The sequence below is a fragment of the Anguilla rostrata genome, chromosome 2 (genome assembly GCF_018555375.3).
Source record: "Anguilla rostrata isolate EN2019 chromosome 2, ASM1855537v3, whole genome shotgun sequence".
NCBI classification, from domain to species: domain Eukaryota; kingdom Metazoa; phylum Chordata; class Actinopteri; order Anguilliformes; family Anguillidae; genus Anguilla; species Anguilla rostrata.
In genome coordinates, this window is record NC_057934.1 from 84,660 (window position 1) to 111,088 (window position 26,429).

At 46.0% G+C, this 26,429-nt stretch overlaps 1 protein-coding gene across 5 annotated transcripts; it reads right to left on the minus strand.

Annotated features, from left to right (window-relative positions):
* Nucleotides 1-3,713: 3,713 nt before the first annotated feature.
* Nucleotides 3,714-26,293, minus strand: LOC135242707 (tau-tubulin kinase 1-like). 5 transcript variants are annotated; one of them, XM_064313949.1, is made up of 15 exons: nt 25,591-26,293; nt 19,112-19,270; nt 18,458-18,605; nt 15,287-15,360; nt 14,572-14,712; nt 12,319-12,423; nt 11,444-11,509; nt 10,607-10,699; nt 10,291-10,416; nt 10,040-10,191; nt 9,073-9,277; nt 8,716-8,876; nt 7,048-7,567; nt 5,186-5,460; nt 3,714-5,069 (listed from the first exon to the last, which is right to left on the minus strand). In XM_064313949.1, the coding sequence occupies exons 2-15, from the start codon at nt 19,178-19,180 to the stop codon at nt 5,015-5,017; spliced, it is 2,190 nt and encodes a 729-aa protein (XP_064170019.1). In that variant the 5' UTR covers nt 19,181-19,270; nt 25,591-26,293; the 3' UTR covers nt 3,714-5,014. The 5 variants fall into 5 exon arrangements, with proteins under 5 accessions (XP_064170019.1, XP_064169996.1, XP_064170010.1 ...); XM_064313926.1 differs by lacking the exon at nt 25,591-26,293 and adding an exon at nt 24,540-25,524 and having other exon boundaries at nt 19,112-24,507; XM_064313940.1 differs by lacking the exon at nt 25,591-26,293 and adding an exon at nt 23,907-25,524.
* Between the last annotated feature and the right edge of the window lie 136 nt (nt 26,294-26,429).

Consider the following 26,429-nt stretch of genomic DNA (forward strand, 5'->3'; position numbering starts at 1 on the left):
CCACTACTGACGCGACTAAATATGACAAGTCGTTTGCTGTTCACTTCCCGCAGCAAAACCTCCACTTCAGAACTACTGAAGTTTTTCTTATGTTTGGAGTCCGGTGCTCCACCGTCGTTAGATTTTCGTTGGGGCAGTATTGACTTCGTTCGCTCTCAACTTTTCTTTTCGATTTCTGTGTGCACACGGCCCTGCAGTCTCATGCCCTTTTATGGGGATTGGCGGGGCGTTTACCTATGTTAATTAGGAACAACTGGCATGGGCTTTACACTTACGAGGACAATGGGATTCATCATTTTAAGAACACATGTGCAAACAATTCTGCGGTTGTGTCGTGAATCTGACGTAGACTTTTCTTAGGAATTTTCTCAAGAACAAATTTAAGTAGAAAGCTTAGGAAGATATTGGTGAATGAGGCCCAATGTCTGGGGTCGACATAGCTCAGGAGGTAAGAGCGTTTGTCTGGCAGTCGGAGGGTTGCCGGTTCGATCCCCTGCCCTGGGCATGTCGAAGTGTCCCTGAGCAAGACACCTAACCCCTCATTGCTCCCAACGAGCTGATTGGTACCTTGCATGGCAGCCTTTCATCGTTGGTGTGTGAGTGTTGAGTGTGTGTGTGGATACGTGAATGAGAGGCATCAATTGTAAAGCGCTTTGGATAAAAGCGCTACATAAATGCAGTCCATTTACCATTTACCAACAAGCAGCACACACTTGTGTTAAGTGCTTTGTCAGACACATCACATACAAAGCAAAAAAAGGTAATAACATTCATGTAGCAGCTGATCTGATGCAAGTGATGCACATTCTCTTTGCTTTCACACAAAAACAGCTTAAAATAAATATTATTCTTCCCCAGAAAAAAACGTTCTGGAAACTTTAACAGAGTATGCTGTTACATACTGCATGATGATAGACACACTAACAATAATAACACAAAGAACCCTGTGCCATATTTGGTTTATCTTGAAACAAATTATTTTGTTGGACACGTGTTGGACACTATCATTATATAATCACATCATTCCACATAAACATTACACATTAACCACTGAAATATGTGTATTTTGAGATCGTATAGCACACCACTTACGTACTACTCAATAGCAGCAAAACCAGTTAAATAATTATCTGAAATGCTTCAACCCTGAAGACACCAGTAAAATTCCTTCCACAGAAGTTTAAACTTTAAACTTAATCTTTTTTCATCAACATTCGGAACTAATTTCTCCTTTCATACTGTTTCACTGCTGGAGTGGCTTCACATATTACTGTTAATTCCAGTTCAGTCATTCCCAGACCCAGGTCTGACCGCAGCTAAATAATCTGTCCATTAGCCACTGCACAGTTTGTCCATGCCCTGCACCTACTCTTTGCTTGATCTGTTCACCTTTGGCGAGTATCCAGTGAAAGAATCCAAAACTCATAATGGCTTCAGTGAATCATGCATTCATAACCTGACTGGATCTGACGGGGAGGGTGCCTGATGTAAGGATGCTGGGTAAAAACCTGATCTGGACTCTAAGGCAAAACAGTCACAGGAGGAGGAGTGGGTCCCCATCTACGAGCTGCAGAAACAGCACATGGGGATTTTCATTTTCACCTGAATGCTTGTGTCTGCAGTCAATGCTACCATAAAACAACACATTCTGAATGACATATTCTTCACGTTTTAAACTTCAACTTCAGTTGTATTATTGGGTAATATCATTTCAATATGGGTTATGCATAATAAATATGTTTATCACGTGAACTAATGTAATAACAGAAAGCTGTTGTTTAAAATATTTCCGTGTTCGTGTTATTGTAATTTAACTGCTCGTGAAACAAAATGCTATTTTAACTAAATGGCTTTTAACTAACTTCAACAGCGTGTAATATACTAATATGAGAGCGCCCATTAAATGCATGGGGACGGTTCAAGCTCAGATCCGATGAAATAGGACAGCACTCACGTCTCTCAGTAAGCAAATTCCAGTAATACTCCATTCATGCACAATGCTGTAAAATGAAACACATTCCATTCTCTGTGCTGGTGGTCCTCAGAGCCTCTGTACAAGCAGCAGTGAAATATAATGGCTCTATCTGCCGCATTTCTGTCTCCACCAACTCCTCAGGAACCCTAACCCTAATGGACTACACATCCCAGTGCACCACACCTCATGGCTCCAGTTCCAATACTTATTCTCACAGTGACATCACCAGAGCTGGCTGCAGGGATATTGAGTTTATGAGGAATATCCTGTAGCTGTGAAAGGGAGTTGTAAATCTGTAACAGTAATGTGAGGTGCTGACCAAAATCACCCAACCACGCACTGAGAAATGCGCTTGCTCTAAACCTCCTCTCAGCTCCACGGTTTAGCACATGCTTTCATTCCGGCTGTTTGACTGCATGTACAGCCCCAGGTCAGTGCCAGCCCTGAGCAGAGCGTAGCGTGTTTTAACCTCAGAATAAAGTGCCTTAGTCCTCATTCACACACATTCATACAGCACCCACATCTTATTGCACTGCGCTACAGCAAACCGACAGACCTGTTCACATTCTAAAAACTGTAATGTACACTACAGCCAATCATAATAAGCTCCGCCCACCTGCTCACAGCACCTACTACGACAGACCCTGTGCTCAGAGGATTGGGTGGCTGACTAAGCACTTTCACAGGGACTCACACAGCTCTGCGCTGGGCCTAGTGCACAGATTCCTCTGCATATGAAAGCTAACAGTAATGAGCCAATCACTGCAGCCAGCCGGCAGCAGGACCCTCTGTTTCCGCTTTTAAACTGAACATCACAGTCTTTACAGTACTGTCAATAATCGCTCATAATGCCTAACAACCTTCCAGTGAAATCACCATGTCTCCGAGTCACCAGGCCAGTGACTCCTGATGAAATGACTGCGTGGTTAGCAGCATAAACACACATTCATAGTAACCGCATGAAATATGTTACATATAAACTCCAAAATCCAAAGGCCATGGCTGCTACAGCTCCAAGTCTTCAAATGTCAGTGATTACATTAGAGTGCTTTTTACAGAGATTCCTGCCTACAGGAGACTTCTGAGAACCCACACACACATAAATACACACACACACACACACTGGAAGACTACAGAAACACACCCGGGACACATCATCTGTACAGGTACCAGTGTGACTCTCACATACAGGCAATGGCCATGTTCAAATACTGACAGTCATCCTCATTTCACTTAAAATGTACTAATTATGTGAGGATTTGGCCATTTATGATTTTTACACAAACCACAACGCTCTCTTAAGAAGAAGAGACATCAGGATGTATCAGTGTTAATATCAGAAATATGTGGGTATAGAATGGTGTGGGTAAAGACTAGCGTGGGTATAGAATGGTGTGGGTAAAGATCAGTGTGGGTATAGCATGGTGTGGGTAAAGACTAGCGTGGTATATGATCAGTGTTAAGATGATAATATGTGGGTATGAATTGGTAAGACTGAAAGGTGGGTAAGACAGTGGTAAGAATGGTGGGTAAAGATCAGTGTGGGTATAGAATGGTGTGGGTAAAGACTAGTGTGGGTATAGAATGGTGTGGGTAAAGACTAGCGTGGGTATAGAATGGTGTGGGTAAAGATCAGTGTGGGTATAGCATGGTGTGGGTAAGATAGTGGGTATAGATGGTGGGTAAAGACTGTGGTATAGATGGTGTGGGTAAGATCAGTGTGGGTATAGATGTGTGGGTAAAGATCAGTGTGGGTATAGCATGGTGTGGGTATAGATCAGTGTGGGTATAGCATGGTGAGGGTAAAGATCAGTGTGGGTATAGCATGGTGTGGGTATAGATCAGTGTGGGTATAGCATGGTGAGGGTAAAGATCAGTGTGGGTATAGCATGGTGTGGGCATAGATCAGTGTGGGTATAGAATGGAGTGGGTAAAGACTAGTGTGGGCATAAAATGGTGTGGGTAAATATCAGTGTGGGTATAGCATGGTGTGGGCATAGATCAGTGTGGGTATAGAATGGTGTGGGTAAAGACTAGTGTGGGTATAGCATGGTGAGGGTAAATATCAGTGTGGGTATAGAATGGTGTGGGTATAGATCAGTGTGGGTATAGCATGGTGAGGGTAAAGATCAGTGTGGGTATAGCATGGTGTGGGTATAGATCAGTGTGGGTATAGCATGGTGAGGGTAAAGATCAGTGTGGGTATAGCATGGTGTGGGCATAGATCAGTGTGGGTATAGAATGGTGTGGGTAAAGACTAGTGTGGGTATAGCATGGTGAGGGTAAATATCAGAGTGGGTATAGCATGGTGTGGGTATAGATCAGTGTGGGTATAGCATGGTGAGGGTAAATATCAGAGTGGGTATAGCATGGTGTGGGTATAGATCAGTGTGGGTATAGATCAGTGTGGGTATAGAATGGAGTGGGTAAAGACTAGTGTGGGTATAGAATGGTGTGGGTAAAGATTAGTGTGGGTATAGCATGGTGTGGGTATAGATCAGTGTGAGGAATAACATGTCTGCCAGTTTCCACCTTGCAACAACAAAAAGCGCAAATGGTAAGGAATACAGAATTAACTTGACTTAACTGTGTTCAAAAATATGCTCCTTACATATATAAAAAAATTACTGACACTTTCATGTTTGCAGTGATATGCATACAGTATATATTGTTAAATTTACTTACAGTCTGTGCATTAAATTGCATATATGCATTAAAGTGCATAAATGAAAGTGACAATATTTAGTACATTTTTGAAGGATATGTGAAATTAAATGGGTTTCCTCCTATTTTGGATGAGTATACTTCCCCATACTGGGACAGTACATCTCTGCCTGTGGTCTAACAGTCCCGGGCACACACAACCATCTCTCTCCGTACAGCTTGCTTCTCCTTCAGAAATAACACAGCGTGAGCGGAGGAATGTCTCTCAGCGCTGCCTTGCCATTGGCTGGGACTTCTCTCACTGCCATGCCATTGGCTGGGACTCTTCACTCTTTCAGAGTGAACCTCTGCCGCCCTGCTGACACCCAATTGGGCCTACACCTTGCTAGCTCCTCCCACCACTGTCTGATTGGCACCTGGTTCCTGCAGCCTGTCCCAGGGGCGGAGCAGAGGAAGTTTATTGCATGAGGAGGGATCTGTAATGAGAGGTAAAGTGAATGGAGAGAAGAGGAGCAGCAGTGTGGGAGACAGCGAGGCGGGGCTCACGTCTTGTTCATCAGCTTGGCCAGCATCTGCTGGATCTGCAGCCGCGACACGCCGAGCACCGAGTGCCGCGGCCGGGGGCTGCCGGGCGCCAGCGGCAGGTGGCGGCGGGCGGGGCCGCGGGCGGGGCTGCTCTCCGCCGAGCGGCTGCGCTGGATCAGCGACCCCCCCGGGTGGGGGTACTGCTCCGTCTCCAGGGTGGACGAGGAGAAGACGTAGGACGCCAGGCGCCTCAGCTGGTTGGGCCGGGGGTGAGGCGGGGCCTGCCTGTCCTCCAACTGAAAAGGACCAATGAGAGCAGAGGAAAACAGGAGTCAGACCAGGTGATTGGACCAACTCCTTCCCAGCTTCTTAAAACCTAATAGTCAATGCTCTGTTTTTTTAAATCTAACAGTCACTGCTGTGCCTTTCAAAACCTAACAGTCATTTCCTTCTCCAGACAACATTTGCCAAGGGGAGACAGCACAGAGGGATCACAAAGGGTTTTTTGTTCTAGTGGGTGTGGATAAATGCTTTATCTGCTCATTGGGCATCACCTTGCTGCCTTGACTCCGCCCCCAACACCTGCCCTGACTCCGCCCCCACAGCCTGCCATAACCCCGCCCCCAAAGCCTGCCCTAACCCCGCCCCAACATCTGCCCTAACCCCACCCCAACATCTGCCCTAACCCCACTGCAACATCTGCCCTAACCCCGCCCCCAACATCTGCACTAACCCCGCCCCAACATCTGCCCTAACCCCACCCCATAAGGACTGATATTCAGCAGGCTCAGTCATTCACTCCACCAAATCTTATTCTGTTCATTTTAGTTTTAATCATACTTTGTGGAAATACATTAATCATGTTTCATGAAGGACAGCATAAAGCAGACTGTCTCTGAGAAGCCCACGGCCTGTGTGGGATCTGGGTCCGGGCATGTGGAGCTCCATGCTTTCAGTACAAATCTCTGCTGGAGCAATCTGCTTTAAGACAGCACAGTTAATATACACAGTTCAGCCACCAGGGGGTAGCCTTGCACACCACAATGGAAAACCATTACATCATCCTTTCTGCTCTGTGTCTGATGCTGCTGGAAAACAGAGTTATTGGAGCAGAATTAACGTCTCTGCCTGATGATGTCACAATAACAGATGAGCTGAAGGCAGACAGAGCCCAACCACAGCAATGCAGAGCTACTGGTGCATAATCAATATGGGCATTGTTTTAGGTGCAGTCACACACCCTTAAAGGAGTGCTTTCAGCCTCCTTAAAAAAAGTTCTCAGCTTCTGGGAATAAAATATTCCTGCACACTCACCATGCCAAGTATAAACTGTCCCCTTGCACTCACTTGGCATGAAAATAACCTTTGTCTAGTCAGACATCATAGAACGCTGACTTGCTTAAGCTGGAATGCTACCTGAGGTGGGTCACAAATGTGACAGTGGTTAATGCAGTTCTTCCACCAGTCTGCACCCCAGACAGTCTCTCTCTACTGACGGAACCATGTGTGGCTGCTGACGCTTTACCACCTGAGCAGAATCATTTTCCATAATTACCCACATTTTAATTTTAATTTTTATGTAATTGTCCTTCTCTATCCAACACTGTAGAATAATGCATCATTGAGAATGACAACTGACCACTGCATAAGACATGTACATAGTATAAATCTGAAAACAAACCAAACTGGATCAGCTGAACACAAACCACACTGGATCAGCTAAACACAAATCAAACTGGATCAGCTGAACACAGGTAACAGGGCAGGTGATAGCACAGATGATAGCACGGGTAATAGCACAGGTAACAGGGCAAGTGATTGCACAGGTCACTGGGCAGGTGACAGCACAGGTGATAGCACAGGTAACAGGGCAGGACCATTACCTGTCCCTGTGGGCCGTAGGGATCAGATTCCCTCCTCTTGGGGCGGGTGGAAGGCAGCGAGTGGCAGGGCGACTGGGCGGGGCTGGGGGCGGGGCCAGTCCTGCGGGACGATTCCTCCTCGGTGACAGTCAGCATGGCGCGGCCACGCCCGTCCTGCATTTTGGGGCGTGCTCCGGGCTCGGCCCCGCCCCTCCGCCGCTCCTCCTGCTCCTGGATTGGCCGCAGCTCCTCCGGCTCCTCGTCCGTGGTGCCTGAGGTGGTGGGCTCTGCCCCCGGGTGGAAGTCCTTCAGCTCGGTCTCCTTGTCAATGATGACCCACTCCTTGCTGTCAAAGTCCTCCTCCTCGGCCAGCGGGACGGACTTGATGAAGGCATTGCTGTGGGCCTCCTGGTCCGCCGCCGACACGTCCTGCCGGCCGCTGGCCTGCCGGTCCCCCTGCGCCATCTCCACCGACAGCATCTGCGCCGGCTGGGACGAGTACACCTGCCTGGAGGGAGAGCCCAGGATGTCCATACGGGACCTGCGCCACAGAGCACAAACCCATTACTGTCAGACCTGCACCACAGAGCACAAACTCATTACTGTCAGACCTGCACCACAGAGCACACACTCATTACTGTTAGACACCAGACCTGCACCACAGAGCACACACTCATTACCGTTAGACACCAGACCTGCACCACAGAGCACACACTCATTGCTGTCAGACCTGCACCACAGAGTACACACTCATTACCGTTAGACACCAGACCTGCACCACAGAGCACACACTCATTACTGTCAGACCTGCACCACAGAGCACACACACCACACACACACACATACACACACACACACCACTGTCATACGGGACCTGCAGGAAACACACACACACAGCAGTCATAAGAGACCTGCACCATACGCACACACACACACACACACACACACACACACACCACAGTCATACGGGACCTGCAGGAAACACACACACACAGCAGTCATAAGAGACCTGCACCGTACGCACACACACCACACACACACACACACACACACACACATACACACACACCACAGTCATACGGGACCTGCAGGAAACACCCACACACACACATACACAGCACAGTCATACAGGACCTGCAGGAAACACACACACACACACACACACACACACAGCACAGTCATAAGAGATCTGCACCATACACACACACACACACACACACACACACACAGCACAGTCATACAGGACCTGCAGGAAACACACACACACACACAGCACAGTCATAAGAGATCTGCACCATACCACCACACACACACACACACCAGCACAGTCATACAGGACCTGCAGGAAACACACACACACACACACCACAGTCATATGGGACCTACACCATACACACACACACACCAGTCATAAGAGACCTGCACCACACACACACACACACACACACACACACCACAGTCCTATGGGACCTGCACCATATACACACACAAGGTTAGAGGTCTGGGGTGGGGGTGGGGGTTAGGGTGAGGTGTCTGGGGGCGAGGGTTAGGGTGAGGGGTCTGGGGGCTGGGGGGGTCTGGGGCTGGGGTCTGGGGCTGGGGTCTGGGGGGGGTTAGGGTTAGGGTTAGGGTTAGGGGTCTGGGGGCTGGGGGGGTCTGGGGCTGGGGTCTGGGGCAGGGGCTGCTCACCGTTGGCCGTAGATGTCCCCGCGCCCCTCGGCAGCAGAGAGCCGGTCCGATTCGGGGCTGTTGACCCGCCGGTACCGCAGTGAGCGCACCTGCATGTTTGGGGAGTCTGGGGCCCCAGGACAGAGCCCTCTGCTGGGGTCCTCCTCCATCCCACACTGCATCTGTGGGGGGCACAGGCTAGAGTTTACACACACACACACACTCACACACAACCTGACAGTGTGCCAAAATTCAGGTTTGAGTGAATAAAAGACACACCTTGCTCAGGCTGATTCTGAGTTTAGGCCCTACCTTGCTCAGGCTGATTCTGAGTTTAGGCCCTACCTTGCTCAGGCTGATTCTGAGTTTAGGCCCTACCTTGCTCAGGCTGATTCTGAGTTTGTTGCGGTTGAAGTCAGTTTCCTCCCAGGCCTCTCCCTCAGGCAGAGGCTGGCTGGCATCTCCATGGCGACTGGGGACAGGTGGCGGGGCGTTCTCCTGGTCGCTCAGGTGTTCGTCCTGGAGAACGTCATCGGTGTTCTCCCTTTGGAGATCCCCAGGCATGGGAGTCACGTTCACCACCCTGCAGCAGTTAGGCACAGAACCGGCTCAGTCCACTTCACAGCAGCTCAGACCGCTTTACAGCAGTAAGGTACAGAACCAGCTCAGACCACTTTACAGCAGCTCAGACCGCTTTACAGCAGCTCAAACGTGTTCAAGGGTAAGACTCTGAGAACGAAGCAATCCAACCTTTCCTGAAGTGCATCACTATGAAGCCAAAGCAACGTCAGCTGAAATATTAATAACCTTCATTGCTTTAAGTAGCTCCCATTGATTGTAACAAATGCAAATGGCCATGTCTCTACTTTCGCATTAAACTTTCCCAAGAATAATCCCATTTTACAGAATATTCAAAACATTACACTGCAATGATAGAACTATAAGAAACGTGAATCGTTTTGAATATTCCGGTTCTATTCTGAGGGAACAGATAGGAATGCCAGGGATGGAAAGTGATTCACATAAAAGCATTTTTCAAGTCAATGGCTCAATAAAGCAAGTGCTGTGCATATTAATCTCACTCTAGATTACATGCACCAAAGCAAATGATGCAATATTCAGAGAGAGGAATAGCAATTCAATTTCACATGCAAATTTTAAAAATGGATTTCTCTCAGCCTTAAACAAACTGCTTTAAACAGCGAGGTGTTCTATGTACGGACAAGGTGTTGGTCAGGTGAGTGTATGAACAGGTGTAGGTGTTGGTCAGGTGAGTGTATGCACAGCTGTAGGTTTTGGTCAGGTGAGAGTGTGACCCCAAACAGCTGTGTCCGTATGTCCGTACCCCACCATGGCTGCCGTCTGTCTGGTGTGCTGCTGTGGGGTGGACGCACTGGTGGACAGCAGGACGTCGGTCCCGGCCTTCTCCCAGTCGAAGGGCTCATTCTCTGCGATGATGCGCTCCTTCATGCTGTTCTCGAACACGGACATGAGGAGCTGCAGGGCACAGAGACACACAGGCACGTCTGGCTTTATTCCCAATTCCTCACCTGCTCACAATGAGCGGCTGGATCACACTGATGTAAGCGTGAGCACCTGGTAGTCAGGCTTGGTGTAGTAATCCAGGGATAAGACATGGTCCAGGAAGACGTGGAACTCGGAGGGCATGTGTTTGAGCAGCATCTTATGGTCATATCTCTCTTTAATCAGGCCCACTTGCTCCTGTGCAACATAAAACAAGACATTTAGCTACCATTAGCATCGCTGTTCCTCTGTAAGATACCACTAGTATGGTTGGTCCCATTTCATCTACCACTAGCAAACCTGTATAAACATTCACTTGCTTAGCGCACCTAAGTGTTAACATGTAGGTATAAGCCAAGTGGTCATTTGGTTGGAAACGGTGAACTACCTTGTCCTTTATTTTTCGCCATGGTAACTGGCCAACCGCAAACTCTACCAGCATGTAAAATAAGGACCATAAGTCATCATGCCGACCCATTTCCTGTATCAACAGAAAAACCACATGGTCAGAACTGCATTAAAACTGTTCATGCATCGCCTATAACCTGGCAGTTGCACTGAAAGCATCATTACATTATTCATATCAATATTTCCTGCACATTTATGTTATATATTTTAACAAACATGATGAAATGTGTGATTACTTCCCATGTTTATTTTTTATTGGTTTTTATTTCCTGAAAAAAAGGAGCAGTTTTGCTTTCAGTGCAGTTCCAGTCATGTCCAGTGGGGCTTCTGTAAACTCACACATAACCACACATGCGGTTAACAGCACAAATATTCTGTCCCTCTGCTGATACGTTTCACGCTGAGTATTCAAGAAGGAGGCATTCATGAAGTTGGTTCAGTAACCTAAAGGTCACAGGTTTGATTCCCGGGTAGGACACTGCCGTTATACCCTTGAGCAAGGTACTTAGCCAGCATTGCTTCAGTATATATCCAGCTGTATAAATGGATGCATCCAAAAAGAGGATAAGAGCATCTGCTAAATGCTCTAATGTAATGGCCAGACAGCAATGGGCTCCTCAGAAAACAGGAAGCTTTACACTCTCATGCCCATATTAACTGACTGTCATGCTGAGATACTGAGGTGGAGCTGGTAACTGAGACACACAAAGTGGAGGGGTTAGGGTTAGGGTTATAACCCTATAACCCACAGGCAGATTATAATCCATGCTGAGGTGGAGCTGGTAACTGAGACACACAGTGGAGGGGAAGCACTCACTTTGTTTTTATGAGCATTGACTGAGGCGTAGCGGACGGTTCCCCGAAACCCTGCCACAGATCGAGGCTAAAATAGTTAAAGCACAACACAGCAGACATTAAACCAGGCCCAATTATACACACCTGCACAGCCACGCACAGAGTCCTAACGCTTGTGTCATTAACACACAGGGTCCTAACGCTTGTGTCATTAACACACAGGGTCCTAACGCTTGTGTCATTAACACACAGGGTCCTAACGCTTGTGTCATTAACACACAGGGTCCTAACGCTTGTGTCATTAACACACAGGGTCCTAACGCTTGTGTCATTAACACACAGGGTCCTAATGCTTGTGTCATTAACACACCGAGTCCTAAGGCTTGTGTCATTAACACACAGAGTCCTAACGCTTGTGTCACTAACACACCGAGTCCTAACGCTTGTGTCATTAACACACCGAGTCCTAACGCTTGTGTCATTAACACACAGAGTCCTAACACTTGTGTCATTAACACACAGAGTCCTAACGCTTGTGTCATTAACACACAGGGTCCTAACGCTTGTGTTATTAACACACAGGGTCCTAACGCTTGTGTCATTAACACACTCATACCATGGATGGCAGGATGCTTTGTGAGGACCTCTATGGATACCCAACACACACTTATTGAACATTTATATCACAGACTGCCAGCCAGCAAGCAATAACAAAAACAATATAATAATAATCAGACAAAGACGTTTCAGCCAACTGGGGTTCTACAGTCTGCTGTCTTCATTTCAAAAGAGATTTTGATCTCAATGGGGTTTTCCTGGTTAAATAAAGGTTAAATAAAAATTGAATAGTGTTCACACTGACCACACTGACCCAAGCTTACAGAGCGAGTCACTCACCAATCTGACTTCTCCATTGGTGTTGGTGTACTGCCGCGCGAGGCCAAAGTCTAACATGTAGCATTTCCTGTACGTGGAGGGGAGCCTCCCCATAGCAAAATTTGACTGAAAAAGAATTTAAAAAACCCCAGTGAGCGCATAAGCACTCACAGACCAGCCCCCCCTCCAGAGAAACACATAAGCACTCACAGTCCCCCCTCCCTCGCCCAGAGAAACACATAAGCACTCACAGTCCTCCCCTCCATCCAGAGAAACACATAAGCACTCACAGCCCCCCCTCCCAAGAGAAACACATAAGCACTCACAGCCCCCCCCCCCCGCCCAGAGAAACACATAAGCACTCACTCTCTTACAAGACAAATACAAGCCTTAGACAGCACCATATAATTTCCCCTCATCCCAAGTGAATGAAACCAATGCAATTAAACTAACACAATTAAACACATTAAATAGCCAAAAACGAGTTAACATTTTAACCATCCAGCAACACAACACCTACAGCAGGGAGATATTTCTGCTGGGATCTATCTCTGTTACTGCAGAGGCCACAGTCTGCATGGATACTACATGATTGTTGTATCAAGATAATTACGAATACTAGACAGGGTGTGCGGGTAGTGATAGATCGTTTGGAAAGAAGATATACTTTATTGAACCCCGTAGGGTAATTTGTCCTCTGCATTTGACCCATCCTAGTTACTCAGGAGCAGTGGGCAGCTGCCTCTCTTGTGCTGCGCCTGGGTACCAACTCCAGTTCTGAGGCAAGTGCCTTGGCCAAGGGCACTGCAGAAGCGCACCTAACAAAGTGTGCCTTAGCGCACAGCGCTCGCACCTAACAAAGTGTGCCTTAGCGCACACACCTAACAAAGTGTGCCTTAGCGCACAGCGCTCGTACCTAACAAAGTGTGCCTTAGCGCACAGCGCTCGCACCTAACAAAGTGTGCCTTAGCGCACAGCGCTCGTACCTAACAAAGTGTGCCTTAGCGCACAGCGCTCGCACCTAACAAAGTGTGCCTTAGCGCACAGCGCTCGCACCTAACAAAGTGTGCCTTAGCGCACAGCGCTCGCACCTAACAAAGTGTGCCTTAGCGCACAGCGCTCGCACCTAACAAAGTGTGCCTTAGCGCACAGCGCTCGCACCTAACAAAGTGTGCCTTAGCGCACACACCTAACAAAGTGTGCCTTAGCGCACAGCGCTCGTACCTAACAAAGTGTGCCTTAGCGCACAGCGCTCGCACCTAACAAAGTGTGCCTTAGCGCACAGCGCTCGCACCTAACAAAGTGTGCCTTAGCGCACAGCGCTCGCACCTAACAAAGTGTGCCTTAGCGCACAGCGCTCGCACCTAACAAAGTGTGCCTTAGCGCACAGCGCTCGCACCTAACAAAGTGTGCCTTAGCGCACAGCGCTCGCACCTAACAAAGTGTGCCATAGCGCACAGCGCTCGCACCTAACAAAGTGTGCCTTAGCGCACAGCGCTCGTACCTAACAAAGTGTGCCTTAGCACACAGCGCTCGTACCTAACAAAGTGTGCCTTAGCGCACAGCGCTCGCACCTAACAAAGTGTGCCTTAGCGCACAGCGCTCGCACCTAACAAAGTGTGCCTTAGCGCACAGCGCTCGCACCTAACAAAGTGTGCCTTAGCGCACAGCGCTCGCACCTAACAAAGTGTGCCTTAGCGCACAGCGCTCGCACCTAACAAAGTGTGCCATAGCGCACAGCGCTCGCACCTAACAAAGTGTGCCTTAGCGCACAGCGCTCGTACCTAACAAAGTGTGCCTTAGCGCACAGCGCTACCACCTAACAAAGTGTGCCTTAGCGCACAGCGCTACCACCTAACAAAGTGTGCCTTAGCGCACAGCGCTCGTACCTAACAAAGTGTGCCTTAGCGCACAGCGCTCGCACCTAACAAAGTGTGCCTTAGCGCACAGCGCTCGTACCTAACAAAGTGTGCCTTAGCGCACAGCGCTCGTACCTAACAAAGTGTGCCTTAGTGCACAGCGCTCGTACCTAACAAAGTGTGCCTTAGCGCACAGCGCTCGTACCTAACAAAGTGTGCCTTAGCGCACAGCGCTCGCACCTAACAAAGTGTGCCTTAGCGCACAGCGCTTGTACCTAACAAAGTGTGCCTTAGCGCACAGCGCTCGCACCTAACAAAGTGTGCCTTAGCGCACAGCGCTCGTACCTAACAAAGTGTGCCTTAGTGCACAGCGCTCGTACCTAACAAAGTGTGCCTTAGCGCACAGCGCTCGTACCGGTTTGATGTCTCGGTGGAGGAAGCCCACGGAGTGAATCGCCTCGATGGACTCCAGGATCTGCTTCCCCAGGCGCAGGGTGGTGCTCATGGAGAAGGTTCCTCTCGGCTGACTCCTCCTCAGATCCGCAAGGTTCCTGCCCTGAGAGACAGCAACCTCCACCTGCTTAAGCCACACCCTCATACACCTCCACCTGCTTAAGCCACACCTTCATACACCTCCACCAGCTTAAGCCACACCTTCATACACCTCCACCTGCTTAAGCCACACCTTCATACACCTCCACCTGCTTAAGCCACACATTCATACACCTCCACCTGCTTAAGCCACACCTTCATTCACCTCCACCAGCTTAAGCCACACATTCACACACCTCCACCTGCTTAAGCCACACTTTCATACACCTCCACCTGCTTAAGCCACACCTTCATACACCTCCACCTGCTTAAGCTATACCTTCATACACCTCCACCAGCTTAAGCCACACCTTACCTTCATACACCTCCACCTGCTTAAGCTACACCTTCATACACCTCCACGTGCTTAAGTTATACCTTCATACACCTCCACCTGCTTAAGCCTCTTCACTGCAGTGCTTCCAAACTCAAGCTGTTCTTACATGCATTTAGATGGTGGTCATTTAATAATATATTAAACGGAGATTTAATATATTAACAATTTTATTACTAGAATAAAATAACATTAAATAACTTACCTGAAGCTGCATCACCACATAGTTAAACTTCTCATTCCTTCCACAGCCAATAAACTTACAAACATGATTTTTACCTGCAAAATAAAATGGAATTTAACGATGACAATACTCTCAAATTCCAGACCAAAAACAATCGGTACAGCATAATGCTTCACACTTACAGGAAATAATGACCTACAGTGCAAACTGTCACTAAGATCTGTATTCATAAAGCTGTTGAGGCTGGGCACTGGTGTGAGGTCAGTTTGAGCTCATAAGGTTGGGATATGAACAGGGTGCTGGTGTGAGGTCAGTTTGAGCTCATAAGTTTGGTGAGGTATGGATAAGATTAGATGTATAACAAAGCACAGTTATCATCACACAGAGCGAAGTTATCACACAGAGCACAGTTATCACACAGAGCACAGTTACTACACAGAGCGCAGTTATCACACAGAGTGCAGTTATCGCACAGAGTACAGTTACCACACAGACCACAGTTACCACACAGAGCACAGTTATCATCACACAGAGCACAGTTACTACACAGAGCGCAGTTACCACACAGAGCACAGTTATCATCACACAGAGCACAGTTACCACACAGAGCACAGTTATCATCACACAGAGCACAGTTATCATCACACAGAGAACAGTTACCACACAGAGCACAGTTACCATCACACAAAGCACAGTTATCATCACACAGAGCACAGTTACCACACAGAGCACAGTTATCATCACACAGAGCAGTTACCACACAAAGCACAGTTATCATCACACAGAGGCCAGCTACCATCACACAGAGCACAGTTATCATCACACAGAGCACAGTTACCACACAGAGCACAGTTATCATCACACAGAGCAGTTACCACACAGAGCACAGTTATCATCACACAGAGCACAGTTACCATCACACAAAGCACAGTTATCATCACACAGAGCACAGTTACCATCACACAGAGCACAGTTATCATCACACAGAGCACAGTTACCACACAGAGCACAGTTATCATCACACAGAGCACAGTTATCATCACACAAAGCACAGTTATCATCACACAGAGCACAGTTACCATCACACAAAGCACAGTTATCATCACACAGAGCAGTTACCACACAGAGCACAGTTATCATCACACAGAGCACAGTTACCACACAGAGCACAGTTATCATCACACAGAGCACAGTTATCATCACACAGAGCAGTATCCCACTGAATAAAGGGACCAGCTTCACAGCGCCATATTAACAAATAAAAACAATCTTGCACTCTTGCTTATTCCCCAGATATAAAAAGCAATAATTCTACTTCACCATATGGCTCTCGCATACACAGCAATGACACGTGAAGCTTAAAGCTGGAACGTCTCCCAGAGTCCTTGCTGTGCTGTAGAGCAGTGCTGACGCACACAGCCTCACGGCACTGGGCTTTATTCAGTCACTGCAGCCTGAGCCATAACCCTATCCCCACTGCTGCAAGATACAGGAGCTGCGGCTGCATTAAAGAGCATCTGCTGCAGGATACAGGAGCTGCAGCTGCATTCTACAGCATCTGCTGCAGGATAAGGAGCTGCAGCTGCATTATACAGCATCTGCTGCAGGATACAGGAGCTGTGACTGCATTAAAGAGCATCTGCTGCAGGATACAGGAGCTGCAGCTGCATTAAAGAGTATCTGCTGCAGGATACAGGAGCTGCGGCTGCATTAAACAGCATCTGCTGCAGGATACAGGAGCTGCGGCTGCATTAAAGAGTATCTGCTGCAGGATACAGGAGCTGCAGCTGCATTAAAGAGCATCTGCTGCAGGATACAGGAGCTGCAGCTGCATTATACAGAATCTGCTGCAGGATACAGGAGCTGCAGCTGCATTAAAGAGTATCTGCTGCAGGATACAGGAGCTGCGGCTGCATTAAAGAGCATCTGCTGCAGGATACAGGAGCTGCAGCTGCATTAAAGAGTATCTGCTGCAGGATACAGGAGCTGCGGCTGCATTAAACAGCATCTGCTGCAGGATACAGGAGCTGCGGCTGCATTATACAGCATCTGCTGCAGGTCTCTTACTACACTGCCACTGGGAACCAGATCAATACTAGCACTGAACACCATGGGAAATTGGGGGGGTGGGGGGGGGCGGGAATTTAGACAGAGCAGCACATTCATTATCAGCTGCTGCACAGGACACTGGGCCATGTTTCCCTGAGAAATGAGTCATGCACTAGAACAGTAGGGCCTGTGTAACAGGACATGACATATTACTGACTTCCTGGGATGGTAAAATAATCAAACTTTAATAGAATGCAAAAGTTATTTTACAGAATCAAGAATCTCGGGGCCTGAGAAAAGGAACGTGAGGGAGTGTGTGCTGTACAGGGACTGTACAGAGCCCCTTACCCAGGCGAGGATGACTCGGTCTGTTCACCCCTGTTCTCAGGGGGTAAATATTGAGCTGGTTTCTCTCTGAGCTGGTTATGAGAAAGTATGTCAGCGTGAATTATTCAAAATGTAGCTAAATTAAACTGATGAAAAACTCCACATCTTCCCTCTGGCCTTTTTAATATTTCTATTTAAATAAAATACATCCGGGGTAACAGTCATGCACATCTTATGAACAGGCCACACAGAAACACGCACATGCCACACACGCACACACACACACAGGCACACACAGGAACACACACACACGCAAGCTCGCACACACACACACACACAGGCACACACACACACGCAAGCTCGCACACACACACAGACACACATGCATGCACACACACACACACACACACACACACAGCACAAGTCACAGAAACAGCACTAATTCCAGCCTCAGTCTGGGAAGGACTGAGTTTAGTGCCTCAGGAGAAGACACCGCTGAAAACGTTTCTTCAAATAGAGAGAAGAGAGCAAACAGCCAGCGGAGGAAGAACAGGAGGAAGAGCAGAGGTAGAGCAGGAGGAAGAGCAGAGGAACAGCAGGAGGAAGAGCAGGAGGAGAAGAGGAGAAGGAGACAGTAATGAGACTCCAGGTCATCTCAGCGTCACTCAGAAACGTTCGTGTGAGCTGCGTGTGTGTGTGTGTATGTTCATGTATGTATGTGCATGTGTGTGTGTGTGTGTATGTGTGTATGTTCATGTATGTATGTGCGTGCGTGAGTGTGCGTGTGTGTGCGTGTGTGTGCGTGTCTGGTCCTACCCTGTAGTTTTTTCAGCACTGCCACCTCCATCTTGAGGACCTGTTTGGGCTGCTGGGCCGACTCCACCTTCAGCGCCACGTTCTCCCGCGTCAGAAGGTCCAGCGCCTCGTAGATCTCCCCAAAACCGCCACCTCCGATTTTCTTCAGCTGCACACATCCAAGGAGAAAAACCTCCCTTTTACAGCAACTGCACAAACGCCTTCTCTTACTAACAGCAGTTAGGGCAACACTCAGATGCTGCTTTCTGTTCTTTTTTATGCCTTACCAGCTTTTTCTTCCCTGTTTGGAAGAATCTGCTGCAGCCTTACGCTATCGATTCAAGAGCGCAGACAAGTGCGTGCTCTCCCCCAAAAGACGTGGCAGCCGCTGCTGCTGAACAGCCCGCAGTGCAGGCTCACACAGACAGGGGCCAGAGGAGCATGCTGTGGCTTCACGTCGCCTAACCCAGTAATGAAACACCACCTTTTCGGCCGACTGAATCCCTCCATCCCTGCGTGGCGCTGAATCGAGGCTCCGCCCACACTGGGCAATGCCACAGTCCAGATAATGAGGCTCATTCATGCATTCAAACCCCAGCCCAGGGTGTCAGGCTATGGCTCACAGTGCAGTGACAGAAGGCAGAGTTTGGGCACAGGAAGGAAGGAAACACTCACCACTTTCCATCGGTCTTTGACCATGCAGTTGGGCGGCAGAATGTCCACCTGCTCTCCAGTCCCATTCATATTAGCTTGGTCCTGCAGCACTGGAGCTAGGCACTGCACCTGCCAGGCCGACAGGACTCGTGCTGCTCCCAGCTTAAAGCTGCCATTTATCTGCAGGGCATCAGAAACACACCTCAGTCCCCATAAACCAGCAGGGCATCAGAAACACACCTCAGTCCCCATAAACCAGCAGGGCATCAGAAACACACCGTAGGCTAATAAAATCAGACTATCTGAAACTTCAGCAGTACAGTATATTACATTACATTACATTACAGGCATTTGGCAGACGCTCTTATCCAGAGCGACAGTAAGCACTGACTATAGGTTCAGAAAGGTGGTCAATTCCAGATTCAGTCACCAAAATACTGTACTGATACTCCAACCTACTAAATCTACTAATATAAACTACAATGAAAATAAAACTTCACCAACAGCAGACAAGCCTTATCACATCCTTTTCTATTCATGCTAAGCTTAGATCATTTGAGCCTGGACTTCACCTCCCAGGGAATGTCTTTGTGGTGAACAGTCGGTATAACGCCAGCTAGGTATTCAGATGAAACTATTTTCACAAAGTTCAGTCATGCCAAAACTTGGAAAACTATAAACGAAAATGATTCTTCTTGTTTCATAAATATTTTCTGTTGATCATTCACATTTCTTCACCTGCTTATTTCAGTGGTTATTTGGTAAACACACCCAAACCACAAGTGCTCATGTTGAAAACAAAATCACTCATTTGCAGCAGATCCGTGAGTCCAGACAGTGAAGAAACTGACAGTTTCACTCCGTAGCGCTGAATAAAATACTTCCCTGAAGGCCTTTTTCAACAGAAGTCTCACTGAAAGACAAACTCCCAACGTGTTTGCAAATCAAAGCCGTTTACCATGTACATGTTTGTGACTGTTTTGTCTGAAATAGAGCTAAACAGAGAGGTTAGGATTACACCGGCAGTCTCAGATAGAGAGGTTAAGATTACATGGGGCAGTCTCAGATAGAGAGGTTAAGATTACATGGGGCAGTCTCAGATAGAGAGGTTATTACACGGGGCAGTCTCAGGTTATCAGGCTGAATGTTTGAGGGATGGAGGACATGTTAATACGGATGGCATTCTGCATGCAGTGGCCAGGTCCAGCAGGAGAATCCATGCACAGCACAGACCAGGAACTACAGTCCTGAATACAAACCATGCCTGTGGCCCTGTGCATCTCACTGTGCATTAATTATCTCTCTGTGTCACACTGCGTCTGTGTGTCTGTAGCAACAACATATGCACTGATCCATTGAAGAAGAGAGAGAGAGAAAGAGAGATAAAAAAAGACAGGAGACAGACAGATAGATAAGGGGGAGAGAGAAGCAAGACCAAGCAGAAACATTGTCCATCCACAATGCAAGAGTGTGCTTTAACACAGCAGAAATCTGCTCATTTCCTTGTCCTGTAATTCCCATGAGTTTCTGAGTCTTTCACCAGAGCATCAGAACATCTGTAGATGAGCATCATCTGAGCACCAATCAGATGCCAGTGTGAACACTGAGCAGGAAACATAGCAGGAGCCTCAGCGTTCAGCCCGAACACCCCGAGCTTATTGCACATTCAGCGTTACGAACCCACTTTAATCCCTTTTCTGCATTACCAGCTACAGCTTTCAAATGGATAGCTTATATAACAAAACAAACACTAATGTATAAATATGAAACTGTGTTTAAGTGAGAACACAGCAGCTCTTTAACGTTGTGCTCAGTGACACTTCCCAGATGCTTTAGTCATTTCAGCAGCACAGACTCATGGGTAATTACAGGTATGGAAATGTCCTCCCTGCCCACCTCCTCCCACGCGTTTTACTCAAGTGAGGGGATCTGCTCTGCAGAAGCGAGGGGTGTAGCATTCCGCTTCCTGTACCAGTAAAACAGCAACAAGAGAATCTGAACCCGGGCCGGGAAGCTGCGGCAGCCATTTTGAGGTGAAGTGCAGCCACATTCCCAGGGACAGAAGAACACGTAAACCTCTCACCATATTAAAAAATCTCTTCAAAAACCTTACGTCTTTGATAAAATCCTAGGGTTCCCCCAATTTAGTCGACACCAAAACCCTCCTCTGTCATCCTACAAAGTCAAGACATAAAAGAGAGTCACGGTCGACAGTGACATCACAGTTGACAGTGACATCACAGCAGTGTTGCTCATGTTATAAACCTCCAGCTATAGGACAGGCAGAATCACACTGAGTAGAGGTGGGCTTGATCAGAGATAAACATCACATAAGGAAGGTAATGCGGGGCAGTGCATCCAAGGCAATGCTTCTTTGGTGAGAACCGACACTACCCTGTCGGCCTGCACAAACAGGCTTCCAAAGCTACAGGCGTAAGTACAGGATGTCATAAAGCAGTTCATTAAGAATCACCTGCACTCCTGTGACAGTTAAAGTCCCCAATCCTCTAGTGAATCTAGAAAGATGGCTTTCAACCATTGAGCTCCATACAACTGGAACACTCTAGAAAAACACCTGACACTGGACTTCCTCATTTCAATAGTTCATTTTAAATGTGTAATTCATGGCACGGTATTGGAAGTATGCTCTTGCTTTTAACCTCTTATAATTCCTGTTTCACACAAGATTGTTCTGATCTTTGCTTCAGTGAAGTCAACGCACACTACCTGGTTAAACAAAGGCTAAATAAAATAAAATAAATTCCTTATTGCTCTGTCCAACCTCACCTTTATTTATTCTTATTAAATGAATTTGGGACCCAATGAGGAGCTAAAAATGGCCAACTACCACCCTAATTTGGAACGTCCAATTATCTGCAACCTCAGCCGCGTTCACGTGTGAACCGCACTGCTGATTTGTGGGTGTAGATGTCCGCGGTCTGCTGACTTTGGCACTCCAGACTACAGCTTTCAAAAAGATGTTAATAGATCATGCTGAAATAAACCCACAGCAGAACTACTTCAATCATGCCCTCTTACTTAGCTACATAGCAATTAAGCACTGTTATTACCTGAATGAGGCTAAACATGTGCACAGGAGTTCTGCATAGAACACAGGAAATAAAATGTTCCATTCACAGAACACAGCAAATAAAGCGTTCCATTCACAGAACACAGGAAATAGTGTTCCATTCACAGAACACAGCAAATAAAGCGTTCCATTCACAGAACACAGGAAATAAAGTGTTCCATTCACAGAACACAGGAAATAAAGTGTTCCATTCACAGAACACAGGAAATAAAGTGCTCCAATCACAGAACACAGGAAAAAAGTGTTCTGTTCACAGAACACAGGAAATAAAGCATTCCATTCACAGAACCCAGGAAATAAAGTATTCCATTCACAGAACACAGGAAAAAAGTGTTCCATTCACAAAACACAGGAAAAAAGTGTTCCGTTCACAGAACACAAATGAAAGTGTTCCATTCACAGAACACAGGAAATAAAGTGTTCCATTGACAGAACACAAATGAAAGTGTTCAATTCAGAAAATACAGGAAATAAAGGTTTCCATTTCCATTTAATAGATTTAAACATGTGGAAATAATCCACACTGGTGTTAGTAGTAAACAGCAGTGAGTAGTAAACAAAGATAAGGAGTAGAACTGAGATAATGACTTCTTCCTTTAGACAGCTCGTCCAGAAGAAACAGACAACACAAATATGATCATCAAGGCAAACACTGGTGGCAGTGACCTTGTCATATCCCCATAAAGGATATAATTCCTCAAGCAAAAATGCAGAACACATAATTACAGCTTGAATAAAATAGGTTAACAGTGGGAGAACTGTGTTAATATATTGAATAATTTGGCAATTTAGAAATTAGAATTTGGCTATTAATTTTACATAAGAGTTAAATTGCAATACGTATTATCTTTAAGATAAACTAGATCTTCACATCCAGTCAATATAGCTTAATTTCAGTTTCCTGTACCACATAACTAAACACATGCAAAATGTGTTCTGCTTTCTGTTCCAAGTACTAAATAAAATTACACACAGTGGAATAATGAGGTATAAACTTGTAATTTGCTTATAAATCAAGGCTCACCAAAGCTACTGGATTTCATATTATGTGCTTAAGTAATGCAAATTCTCATCTTGAATGTGAAACATTGCTTTTTCATAATAATTAAAAGCACAGTGTTCAAATTTTGTATTAACAGAATTTGAAATAGAAAGGGTTATTATAAAATAATTATAAAACCGGTGCCCTCCGCTATGCATACCTAGAAAGTAAACTTAAGCCTTAAAACAATTTAAACGTTTAATCTGTAGAGGTGGGAAAATGGGAGATTACCTCACCAAAAATATGTTGTTGTTTACTTATACTGTTGTCACAATACACACAATGCAGGCCTATTCCTGATAACAGCAGTGATTTGACATGAGTCCTTTTTTTCCATTGAAAATAATTCCACAAAGACTGCAATCTAAATATTATCTATGCAGTGGTTCTTAAAAACATCTGATTATTATACCAATTCAAATCTCATTTAGCATATGTAATACATCCATCTAGATCACCTGTAAAACATAGCACAAATCTTGGTCAAAACCAGTTTCTAGGTGGAGCTATTATATGCTGACTGACACCACCATGTCCACACAATAAATTTCCCCGCTATCCAATTCAAAAGTCTGTTGATAAAATCTAATAAACATGCATTTCATACGCAATTGGGTCCACACGGCAACTGCAAAACCGTGGATTTTCTAAGCGGTTCAGAATGCTGTAGGCTAGTGATTTACCTGGCACAGAGACTATGAGAAGTCGGCATTCCTTTCCGTCTTCGTTTCGTAACCTTCATTTGGGACTTTTAGGGGGCACTTTACTCGCGCCGAAGAATGTCTCGATCCCAGAAGAATTCAAAGGAAAACGAATCCCCTTCCGCCATTTGGTTTACACAATTTTCCGCGTAAAATTGAATACATTTTTTAAACTTTAGTGTCGCCGAGACACCAAGCCTACTGTTGAGCTGCTTCAACTAAGCTACATTATCACCGCGTGCCGTAGCTCTCACTGCGCTTCGTGAAGGCACCTAACGCAAACATTCCTCGTGATGCTGCGCAAATTCTATTAATACATCGACAGTCAATTTACCCGAAAAAAGCAAACATTTGCAAATTAATTTGTTCATACCTATAGTCATCTAAACAAACCATAAACATAAATCCAGGTTGTTTCACATTACAGACATCAAGCAGCAGGCTTTTATCACAGAGGCATTAAAACGCATCTCTGTCTTAATTTTAAGGTCGCTGCATCCGTCATTGTTACAGTAGCCTACTGCTTAGATAAAATATATTGTTACAACACGTTGTCTTTCTACATAACAGTCACAAATAAAAACTCGAGTTTTTTCGAGCACACGAGCTTGGTACATACATGTTTTGACATTTTAAAAAGACTGACATGAAGTTTCCTTAGACTATAGCTACTGAATTGCTTAATTCTGTAATTGAACCACAATTAATTTAAATAGCTTACACCGTTACAGTCTACAAGATATGTTTGGCGTTCCCAATATATTTGGTCATATTTTGCATGACGAGAACCCTCCTCCAAACTGCTTCCCCCGCCTCCTACTGTCCGCACTGCAGCGCGAGCTTCTGCTCAGCACACCGCAGATGCCAACATCCTCGCGACAGGCGGCGCACGAGTGCACTGGCTTCTAAAGAAATAGCATCCATCCATGCCCCCAAGCACAATTGGGCCCACCTTTCCCAAATCCGGGTCCAATGAACGTCTTTATTTTCCCCCCGCCCTCTGAAAATGAAGAGATTCGCCCGGAAAATCGACATTCCTCTGAAAAGACATTCGCTCATTGGAGCAAATTTATACCGTGTGCACCACGAGGATTAAAGCTGAGAAGAACCACTCCGATTCATAAATAGAAATTATATTATAGGGTGTGGAAGCACGCGAGCTATAACACGTAGGTGAGCCGGCGCAGAGTTGATCCTCGTAAATAATATAGCTCAGCATAAATAAATAAAAACACATATTCTTTGATCACGGCGTGTTAGGGCACATTGGGATAAGTCGTTCAGCACGTAGAAGAATAAGTTCAATGTTCACCTTTTTACAATAAAGACTACATTTCCTACAATGACAAGCTATAGCCACTCAAAAGGCATGCGTTGTCTTTTTAAATTAATTGTCTGTTATCGTGCTATTGCCATTTATTTTTTGGTTAACATAGTGCGTTTTGAGGACGTCATTTCTCTGCTTGTATGTTAACTAGTTCCTGTCGTTTTTGGCAAGACATCGTTTGATACACACCCATACGGCCATTTATTATTGTCAGCCAGCCAGTGAAACTACAATAGTAAGTGTGCCAATCCACTGAAAAGCGAATGATATGATGCAGTGATGATATGCATTCCAACGACAAGCTGTCAGTAAAACATAATTAAATGCTATCGTCCTGACCTGTTCTTCTGCCGCCGCAATAAAATAAAAGATTTAGACACTCTGAAGAGACGCATCATTTCGTTTCCAGGGTCATTGCAGTTTTTTTCAGGTTCGCTCTTGCACCATTTTCCACCCTCCTCTCGCGGTCTATCCTCCTGAATCAGCATCACACGGATACTCCCACAATTCACTGCGAATTGCGGGCTCCCTGAACCTCCAGCCCGCTGTGAATGCTTGCGGTTGTACGGTAATTTATATGAATAGTTCCATTTAATGTTTTGCATTTTTACAACTAATTGTGCCCATAATCAAAGTTTATTTCGGTTAAATATTTTAATTACCCACGATTCTACTGTCTTTTTAAAAACTTTAAACTATATTTCACTGGTAATTCAAAAGCTACAAATAAAGGCATGAAAACCGATAAATAATCTGCAATTTAGAGCAATGCGGGGAGTGATCGGCAATCAGATTTCTTTTTTAAAACGGGTTTCGTGTTAACGTTATTTTTGAAACTTAATTCCGCATTTTAGCAGATGAAATTTAATTTTTGCCAAAAACTATGAAAATAAAGTTTGGGTTTACAAACATCCAGACAGGATTCAAAGGAGGGAAATAAGTGAAATACTCTTCCCCGAAAACCCATACATCCTATTCCCATAAAAAACATGGGAGAAAGTTGGATCAAAAAATAGACTTGCAGTGGTTGGCAATACAAAAACTGCTACATCAAGCATTCATGCAGCAGTAAACTCATTTAAAAAAATTACCCAAAGCAGTTAAATAATTGATGTGAATGAACAGCCAATGGGCTTAAAGGCTATGATGATTCCTATGAAGATGCCCATTTAGAAAAC